The 10,435-nt window shown below is 47.3% G+C and overlaps 1 protein-coding gene across 6 annotated transcripts in view; it reads left to right on the forward strand.

The window, feature by feature from the left end:
* The first annotated feature begins 493 nt into the window (after positions 1–493).
* The window catches only part of jag1a (jagged canonical Notch ligand 1a), a 37,874-nt gene continuing 27,932 nt past the window's right edge, over positions 494–10,435 (forward strand). For all 6 annotated transcript variants that reach the window (XM_064316881.1, XM_064316899.1, XM_064316908.1 and 3 more), the window contains exons 1-2: positions 494–844; positions 1,433–1,738. In XM_064316881.1, coding sequence (XP_064172951.1) covers positions 773–844; positions 1,433–1,738 — 378 coding nt within the window. In that variant the 5' untranslated portion in view covers positions 494–772. The remainder of the gene's footprint in view (positions 845–1,432; positions 1,739–10,435) is intronic.

Raw genomic sequence — 10,435 nt, forward strand, 5'->3', positions numbered from 1 at the left:
GTACAAATAGATAACATTAATTACTGCATTGATGTAATAAGCACGTAAACAAGGAAACTGATAAAGATGCAATCTGCCTCGTTTTCACCATTGCATGACAAGCCATCTATTCGAATCACGCGCGTGGCGCTTTTTAGTGTCAATTGACAAACCTCTATGAAACGTTCCCATACAGTCTATTAGGGTATGCGTGGGCCACAATAATGGTTTTTGGGGACGTAACCCCTTTGGGATTCAAGTTTATCGTTGCGCATGCTATAATTCCTTTCAGAAGTTTCTCAGCTGATCTCTGAATTTACCCTTTGGTGAGAGAGGAGGAGATCTCTAATCTATTCGTACAATGTCTTATCTTGCTGCTTATCTCCATTACGAACCCGTTCCCTGTGCAAGACAAGGGAACTGAAGGAAAGGGTGGGGTTTATATCGGGCGACCTCCCCAACTCTTGAATATTAAAGAGACGCATGCGTTGGCTCCCACCCCCTCCTCCCTGAACTTGCTGCATAGAACAGTCAGTCACTCGCAGACGGTGTTTCTTAGCTCGTGGGTATTGTACTGCTACCGAGTCGAAAAGAAAGAATAAGAACAATAACAATAATAGCTGTGGAAGAATAGGGCACTAAAAGGAGGCAGGCTGTTTTGCATTTGAAATCTGTACTCTTTTGAAAAAGTGTTGTTCTCCACTCGTGCATGTTCAAATCGGAGGAGTATATCAGAGCCGTGAGTCGGCCAGACTTTTAGTTTCTACGCGAGCGGCAATACCAGAGAGGAGGCATGATTTTGAGACGGAGTTCAATCTTTGCTGGTTTTCTCTTACTTGCAATTTCACTATGCTTGCGAATCAAGGTATGTGGAATGCTGTTCTTTCTACGAGACGACTTGCTGGTTGTTTATAAACGTCTTCATTTATATTTAGTAAATTCATGTAAAAAAATTGGAACGCAAATCCCCTGTAGGCTACATGGCGCTTGAATTAATTTGTACTGTCATCTGGTTTCCCCTTTTCCTTCTTTTTGCTGGGCTGGTCAACATTTAATTTTTTAACGGCGTGCAGCTTGTTCGTTAGCAAGTAAGCAAGCTAGCCAGCGACAGCTAACATTAATTTTACAACTCGGACCTTAGCTTGCTAGTGCGTTTTGTATTTGTAAAAGTTGCTTGTTCGCTGGTTACCGACTTATCCAATTTGTTTGCTGTCTGTGAATTGTTCATTTCGAACAAAAACATCGATGTCCCTACCATCGACTACTAAGCATGCCTCAGTCGCTAAGTTAGATCAATGCTAGCTAACGTTATAAATCTGTTCTCTGTGCAGCGAAGAAGCACCGTTCATTTACCATCAGCCAACAGCCTTGCTTGGGGTTGATTTGTGCTTGACATTTAAAAAACTATGTGGCAAAGTTGTTTTGACTGAATTGTGCTTTTCTTTTTTAACAGGTGTCTGTTGCATCGGGGCACTTCGAGCTACAGATCGTTTCGATGCAGAATGTGAACGGCGAATTGCAGAACGGATTGTGTTGCGACGGATCTCGGAATGGAGCTGATGGAAAATGCACGCGGGACGAATGCGATACTTATTTCAAAGTGTGCCTGAAGGAATACCAGTCCAGGGTTTCTGCAGCGGGGCCTTGCAGCTTCGGCACTGGAACTACACCCGTCGTCGGAGGGAATACATTTTCTTTGAAGAACACCGTGAGAACCGAAAGATCCAGGATTGTTTTGCCTTTCAGCTTTGCGTGGCCGGTGAGTGCGAGTCGTAGCTAGTTATCCCACCCGCGTTATTAGCTACCTTTTCTGCAAGGGGATGACCAGAATAACGGAATGCGAGTAAACGCGAATTATTAAGCGTAATGGTGTCCACTTCAGTTTGGCACAAATATTGTCTCTTTCTTGATCGTTACATTAGCCCACGTGGGATCAGTTGGACTAGTTTGAAGAAACCACTGTCACTAGTTAGGCAGTATAAATTAAATCTTGACGGACCATTTGAACTGGGATGAAAAATAATTTGCTTCAGTTTGCTATTAATCGAATTAGGCAACTGTTAGTTATCTGGCTGCATAATAGACCTGCCAAGCACGGAGGGCGTTATAGCTTGGTGGCTAGCTGCTTCTCACACTGAGTGACAGCAGTAGCTCCGGCAATCGGACTGTAGCTATCAGACAACGTAAAGATATAGTAGCTACGATTGCTTGGCTAGATTCAAGTCGATAAGAGCTCTAGTCGCTAGCTGTATAACGATAGTTAGCAGGATGCCAAAATGCATTAGTGCATTTCCACATGCCAGTTCTCACTGGGCGACGCCAGTAACTAATTAATATTAATTAGTATAAATTAATATTAATTCACACGATACGTTGCTAAATGTTTTAGCTCCTGCGACCTTCCCTCTGTTGTTCACAAGTCACTTTATTCTATATTTTTAAGCATCTTGATCATTACAAAAAAATATTTGAATTAAACTTAGTAAGTAAGTTTGTTCCAGATCCTTTAAATTCTCGGATACTAACCTACATTTTTTACTTTATAATTTCTAGTTTCTTTGCGAGGTCTGAATGGTTCTAAGTAACGTTAAATTAACGTTTGCTTAGTAACATTAAATTCGAAGTATCCTAGTTGTTTCTCATCTAACGTTAAAAATGGATTCGAGTCTATTTTAATTATTACATATCAGCTCTAATGAACTTAAAATCTAAACTAATTTAATGGCCATCTATCATTAACCTGGTAAATGTTTGACAAATGTTATCGATAGGCCAAATCTTTTATCTTACACAGATCATAGGCTACACTAAATGTCTTAACTAGTGAAAAGAAAATGATTAGATTTCCTCCACTAAAGTCCCAACGGTAAGTCGTGATGTTAAATAAAATCGTTCATGGAATTTCTATTGCCTGCACCCAAGGCTGCCTGTCTAAACCAAGGAAGCGGAGCTCGGAGATGTTTGTTTTCTTAACCTTAGAAAATAATATACCTGGTTACCTATCGGGGAAAACAATGGCGAATGGTGTTTCCAGAGCAATAAAATAACACCTGTGCTGCTATCTATTCGGCGAATTTAACATACAATGCCTAAAGGAAGCACCGATTTCATTCAGAATTTATGCAAAACGGAACTCGGTTACAACCGAGAGACTTCGCTCTGTCCTCTTTTAACCCGAAGGGAGATAGCTTGCTTTTCATCTGTACCACAAGCATGACTTAAAATACACCATCAAATTTGCCATAAATCTTAACTTCAGTGCGTCAGACCTTTGAATGCAACGCTCAACGGCGACGTATCCTCCTCTCCCTGCGTTCTGCTGAAATGCAGTCGAGCGCGTCTTTTCCAAGCCACACGGGCACCATTCAGGACTGTGCTTGCTGGAAGAGAATGGTTTTTGATACTGTAGTCTTTGGTGCGGTAGTTTAGATAAAAACGGAAGCCTTTTTTGTGGATTTTATTCTTATTTTTTGAATGGAAGATGGAATAAAGTGACGAGGGAACGCATTTATTTATTTATTTATGATTGTGGAGTTCAATAAAGCAGCCATTCCCTGGATAAATTAATTTGCTTTTACAGCCCCGGAGGGATTAGCCGTTGAAAAGCAGCATTCTTGGCAATCGGATCATATTGTTATGAGGGTCGGTTTCCTTGGTAACCAGTTCTTAAATATATTCCCCCCCATTCTCTAGACTGGCTCCCAATATTCCAATGAAAAGACTTAATTAGACATTGTCATCTTGCATACTTCCTTTTCCATCAGATTTCTACCTAGCAATGTGAGCCGTGGGCCTCCAGTCGACTTGTGCCAGCCTAATAAAGACTGAAGGGACAAATAATTATTTTCCCAAGGGAAATGCATGCCTTTTTATTTATTTATTTATTCATTTATTTATTTTTCTTAATTTTTATTGCTTGACCAGAAATCTGTTTTATTTCCCCCCCGCTCGCCTGTGATAGTTGTGGGCAGCAGTAAGTGGGAGAAATTTATTGGAAGTTTGAATGAGTTGCTAGGTGACGGGCTCGCACCGGATAAGAACTGGGCAGCCCAGAGGGACTGCACCTGCCACAGCCGGGCTTGCTGCGAGCCGGCCAAGTTTTCACTCCTCTTGGAACTCCTCTGCTTGTTTTCTTAGAAAGGATGAATGAGGATAGAATGGCTGAGTGGGGGTTTAAAAAAAAAAAAGGGTGGGGGGGGGGAGGTGTGGATGAGGAGGAGGAGGAGGGGGAGGTGTTCTTACTGTGGGAGGCATTATCCCTCATAGAGAGAAATCCATGAATTCAGCAGCATCGAGGAGGAATCTGGGAGGGCAGAAGGGGTGTAGGGCTAAATGTCGGGGTGAATTATTGTTTTTTTTTTTTGTATTTTACAGCTGAGTTTGTTTGCTTTCCTGTCATCTGTGAGTGCTTCTACTCTGCACATGCCAAGTTTAGTTTAGGTTATTTTAGTGTCCGATCTTGGGGAGCTGACCCTCTAGATATTTGAGGTATTCTGGCTTATTTTTTTATGGGATATGAATATTTGGAACATTTCGTCCATCAGAAGTTTAGTGAAATGTTTATTTGATTTGTTTTGGGCTAGCGGTCTAAAAGAATCCCCTGTGGACTTGTTATGGCGCTTTAATAATTGGTGTTAACCATATACGCTTGTGTAGCCTAGCAGAGTTGGTCCAATTTGCAGCCTTTGGGTAAAAACACATTTCTGCACCGTACGCCATCATAATTTTACTATAAAAAAAAAAAAAAGAAAGTCATTGATTGGTGGTTCCCCTTGCCCCGCCCCCTCATGCGTGTGCACATACCTGTCACTTGGCAACACGTGGGTTTGTTTTGAGTCTTCACCCTGGTGTGCGAGTTATAATACGTCTTAGTTATCCGAGATTTCCGATAACACTCCTCCCCCCCCCTGTTTGGACTGAGCTGCCATTTTTAAAAAAGCCACGCAGTATTTGCCAGATAGTTATGAAATGTCCACAGTTTAATTTTATTGCCTGGGCCAAATAAATCGCATCATTAGCTTTGGATCCCCCAAGAGCTGGCTTACAGCGGGTACTGAAGTTAATGTGCTACAAAAATATACTGACTCATCACACGTTAGCTGTAATGTGTTTCGAATCGCGAGCTAACTGTGATCTTCAGTTAAATTCAGTTTTTTATTTATTTATTTATTTATTTTTAGCAAAAACGTGCTTTTTGATAATTGGCAGTGTGAATTTCTGCCTTGTCTAATGTAAACAAACGTCCTCCGTTCTCCCAGAAGTCGTAATGAACTCCAAACAAGGAGGCGGTGAAAGTTGTCTGTTGTAAGCTGGTGTTCTCTGAACTATGGCTGAGCTGGGGGAAAAAAAAAAATACTGTCCCGTTCGTATTGTTTGAGGGAACAAAGTCTCCCGCAGAAATTGATTGGTTGTTGTGGACAGACAGCGGAGCAGAAGGCGGGGCGCGGTTGATATCGGTTCATAAAGTTTTTGAAGACACTTCTTTGGCTGACCTGAAGCAGCCAGCAGAAAGGTCTGTTGTTCTGGCCTGGCCATTGTGAACCTGGGTGTCGCGCTCCAGTGGGTGCGGGGCATTCCGTCTTTTAACCTTGCCGCCCGTGGTAACACGGGCCGCACTTAATGAACCTATCAACGTGCTCTCGAAGCGGGCGGACGTAACCGAGTAGAAAGGCAGTCCCCCTTGTGCGTTAAGAGCAAGGGGGGGGGGGCATTAAAGGGGACTTTTCTTTGGGAAGTTCTTCCTTCTCTGCAACGTGTCTCAAATTACATTGTTTTTTGTGCAAAAATGTAATACATTTTGCAATTGGATGGACTTCAGTTGGACTTCACTGCCCTCAATCAGCACATGCACGCGCGCACACACACACACACCCATCCACACACACGCCTTTCCCTCCGTCCCTAAATTTCTCTCAGCCCGCACTTTTTTTTTGTTTTAGCAAGCATTACAGTCTGGCCTCCCAGCCAGAAGCAGACATGGCTGACAGTAAGGTACAACAGTGTAATGCCTGAATGGACTACAGTGAGGATTACGGCAGCTAATGGACCCAAACAGAAATGATGCTCGTACAGGACAGGCAGCTGGAAGCAGGGGCAGGCTGGCTCAGTACAGGCTGGCTCAGTACAGGCTGCTTTTCAGGCAAAACTGTGGCCCTGCTTCACATGATGGGCCACACGTTTTTAAGCTTTAAGCTTCTCTCTCCTCCTCTGTCTTCCTCTTTCTTTCTCTTCTGCTATCTCTATCTTTCTCTTCGTCCCCTCATCCTTTCTCAGTTAATCTTTAGTCTGATGGCCAATTCATTGTGCAGTCAAGTTAAAAATCACAAAACAATCAGTGACTAAAAGCTCTACTTCACTATTACTCTCTCTAACTCTCTCTCTCTCCCTCCCCCACTCACTCTTCCTCTCTCTCCCCCTCACTCGTACTCTTCCTCTCGCTCCCCCTCACTCTTAAGCTTTCTCTCTTTCCTGTTCTGTCTCTCTCTCCCCCTCACTCTGTCTCTCTCTCTTTCTTTTCTTCTCGTTTGTTCTTCATCCTTTAGCGTTTAGGAGGAGGCAGACGGCAGGGCTGCTGCGGGTGGGGCAGTTTTTCGGGGGGGGGGAATGGAGTTGGAAGGCCAGGTGATTGGTCTGGTTGTGTGGCCCCGGGCAGCAGGGGGATTAATGACAGGTTGGCTCCCCGTCCTGCTCTCTGATGTGGCGTTTAGGCGTAAATCACTCTGCCGAGACTCCGGTGCTCTTTTCCCATGGTTTTGAGTTTGGGAAGCGGAGTTCGGGTAACTCTCCTCCCCCCCAGCCCCCCTTCCCCCAGCCCCGTCTGGAATAGGGCCCGGCGCGCGTACGTCCTCGGGCAAAGCCAGACCTCGCTCTGGAAACGGGTTCTTTATCGCGCACTGATGCGTTTTAGTCGAGGCTGCGTAGTCATTCGCCGATTAGGTGTAAGGCGGGGGAGGACCTTTTTTTTTTTTTTTAAAAAGAACTGTTTCTTTTTGGTTTCGGTGTCTTTACGGTCGCCTGTTGCGCAGTTCGCTTTTTCAAACGCGAGAACGAGGAGGGGAAAAAAAAGAAAAAGGGGATTTTCGAACACCGCATTGACAGATTTATGGAAACGCCTTTGGATGTATGGCAGTGCACATACCTCAAATCCTGCTGGATTTTTTTCCTATGACGAGGGATTACGACTTTGCTCAAAATGTCTAGAAGTGGGCCGTCCCGGCTGGGGATAAATAAAGACCCTTTATCGGGAGGGGTCTGTGCTTGCCCCCGGACTTCCTCTCCTGTTTTTTGACAGAGGCGCTGTCTGTGAACAGGGGCGTACCTCTCCTCCGTCGGCCCCGCAGAAGCGATTGTGAGTCTGACAGGTGGGACGGTCGGTCGAGCGAGTTTTTCGGCACGGGGCGGGCTCATCCACTTCCTCCGATTGGGAGCCCCGGTTTGATTGACTGACGATGGTCGGGTCGGGACGGGGCGGTGCGGAGCTGCCTTCCTGGTCCTCTGTTTACTCTTTTTAATCGTGGGAAGGTGCCTTGAATGACTGTAATAATTCCGTCACAGCTGACAGGGTATAGCCGTGCTCTTTGCGAGTCCCACTGCATCAAGTAGACTTCCTGTGAGGTCACAAACGGGTGATTAGAACGTTCTTAACTCCACATTCTAATGCTGATGTAACAATCACTACCACTAATTGAAATCAGTGGAGTTCTAGAACACTGACTTAGAATTTTGAAAAAGCATTCCAAACCCTGCTTTCCAAAACCTGCTCTTCAAACGGTTAACAGTTTCGACAAAACAGTTTTGAGGTGATTGGACGAGGTAGGGGACGGGACCTTGAATTTAGGAGCGTGTGCTGCTCCTAAATTCAAGACTTTCCAGGAAAAGACATGTTTATGTACTGGTCGTTGCAGACTCTCCGGCCAACTTCCTTTAGCTGGGGGAGAAAAACAACCAAATATAAATATTCGTGACTGCACACTGTCCCCAATATGTAGGCGTCGGGCCGCTTTTATCTGGGTTCTGCGTATTGAATTTGCGCACGGGGCGGGGGGGGGAGGGCGGGCGGGGGTTCAGAGGGGGGCGAGGGTCAATTCGAAGCATGAGAAAGGTAAACCTCCGGCGCCCTTCGGCAAACCTTTAGAGGGGCCCTGCGCTGTTTTCAGAAGCGATAACCAGATTGTGAATTGCCAGTGTGAGATTAACCGGGGGAAAGGTTTCCAGGCCTTGTTATGTTGCACGAGTTTCGCCCTCGCTGCTAACCGCTAGTGTGTGGAAAAGAGAATGGGTTCTCTTTTTTAAATTTTATTAAAATATGTATCACTGAATGGCGGGATTTCTCCCAGAACGCATTGCAGTGAGGATCTGTAATCGGGCTAATTCTTCTGAAAGGCGTGTGGTGCGTTTCCTAACCTGTCGACTTGGAGGCCCCTTTACCAGCAGGTACGCTAGTCTGCAGGTTAAGACCTGCAGGTGTTCACTCTCCTTTCATCCCCCCCCCCCCCGCCATTAGTGCCGTTAGCGGGCCGCAAGACTTAAAGGCCAGGCACCGATCCACCGGGTGAAGTAGATCACCGTGGCAACACGTCCTTGTTGTGATGGAGGAGGCATGGCTCCAGCAAGGCTGAGGAGCCTTTGGGGTTTTATTTAATTTTTGTTCGTCTTTTCTTTCTCACGGTGTTTGTGGTTGTATCTCACCACACCGAAAAGGCCTAGCACCCCGGCCTACATCTCATCGGGTCCCGGGGCGGTGGCGGTCCTGCGCGGTTTCGGGTTACCGGCGGTCCGGAGACGAGTCGAGCGGCAAGCGGAGGAAGAGAGACCGTGGTCCTGCGCTCACTCGCCGGCTATGAACTCTGGGATAGGGCTGTTGATCCGGGAGGCCGGCTGTGGGGGAGCCGGTGGAGGGTGAGGTGTAGGTCGGGCCTCTACGGTGCTCCCAATTTGGGAGCATTTGCTCCTGAAAATCGATGTGGGCTAACTGGAAAAATGATTTAGGTGGAGGGTGAGGTAGGGGTTGGGTGGAGAGTGAGATGGGGGTGGAGGGTGAGGTAGGGTGGAGGGTGGGTGGAGGGTGAGTAGGAGGTGGGCAGAGGGTGAGGTGGGGGTGGAGGGTGAGTTAGGTTGGGCAGAGGGTGAGGTAGGGGTGGAGGGTGGGGAAGGTGGGGCAGAGGGTGAGGTGGGGGTGGAGAGTGAGGTAGGGGGTGGGCAGAGGGTGAGGTGGGGGGTGGAGGGTGAGTTAGGGGGTGGGCAGAGGGTGAGGTGGGGGGTGGAGGTGTAGGTGGAGGTTGATGTGTGTGTGGTGGCCGGCTGGCGGAGCGGGGTGCAGGTACGCTGCTCTGTTTGTTTAGGTGCAAAGGGGTAGAGCCGCGAGGTCGTGAACTCTGGGGAAGGGCTTGGCGGTGTGCCAGGCCAGAGCGACGGGGGGGGGTTGGGGGGAGGACGGGGGGGCACTCCCCCTCCCCCTCCACCCACTCCCCTCCATCTTTGTTATTTTGGGAGCACCGTTGAGCAGCACTGTTGAGATGGACGGACCGTGTGAAAGGGGCGAGAGGGTACCTCAGACACACACACACACAGACACACAGACACACAGACAAAAGCACAGCACCAGACACAGACACAACAACACACACACACACACACACACACAGACACACACACACACGTGTGCGCCTCCCCACACCCCCCGAAAACACGGCGGCCTGCGTGTTTTCTGCTAACCGCGGGTTCCCCTCCCCTCTTCGGTCCGAGCGCTGAGGGAGCGGAACGGAGGAGGGGAGACGAGCGGAGAGTCAGGAATGCGGGAAGTTTTAAACGGTACCGGGGGGGCTGCTCCTGTCTCCCGCTTTGATCCGTGTCTGCGGGGGGGGCGATGGGGTTTGAGATTCGCGGGCGTGCTGTTTAAGTGCCCCGGGGGCATTAGCCCTGTGCTGGGAGAAGCCGCCGCGAGGGAGACTGCAGCTGAGTCTTCCTGCGTCACGTGACCTCAGCCGCTAGACGCTTCGCTAAAGCACGGTCGCTAATAGGCTGAGAACGTGACGCTGCGCCCTCCGATATTTAGTTATTTCTTTTTTTTGGTTTTGTTTTCCTACATGCTCGGCGAACTATAATTGCATCATCGCTAAGCAGCTTGTTTTGTTTTGGGTGGCTTCGTTGGATTCTCCGTTTTGGTTATTTTGTAAAAAGCCAGACGTGTCAATGAGGTAGTTATTTCTTATTTTAATTTTTTTTTTGTCTTGTCACGACAGCCTAAAATTGACGAAAAAACGACGTTTGCCTGTAAGTGAATCCGCAGGACGTGGTGAAATTGTAAAGGCTGAGGTATCCCTGTCTCCACACACGTGTGTGTGTGTGCGTGTGTGTGGTTGGTTGCATTAATAAATGTATTTTTTAAATCACATTCACGTAGAAGCCGCATGAAAACCCTTCCGTGTGATGTGGAAGGCTGAACGCATAACGCGAT

This window comes from Anguilla rostrata, chromosome 2, assembly GCF_018555375.3.
Source record: "Anguilla rostrata isolate EN2019 chromosome 2, ASM1855537v3, whole genome shotgun sequence".
NCBI lineage: Eukaryota > Metazoa > Chordata > Actinopteri > Anguilliformes > Anguillidae > Anguilla > Anguilla rostrata.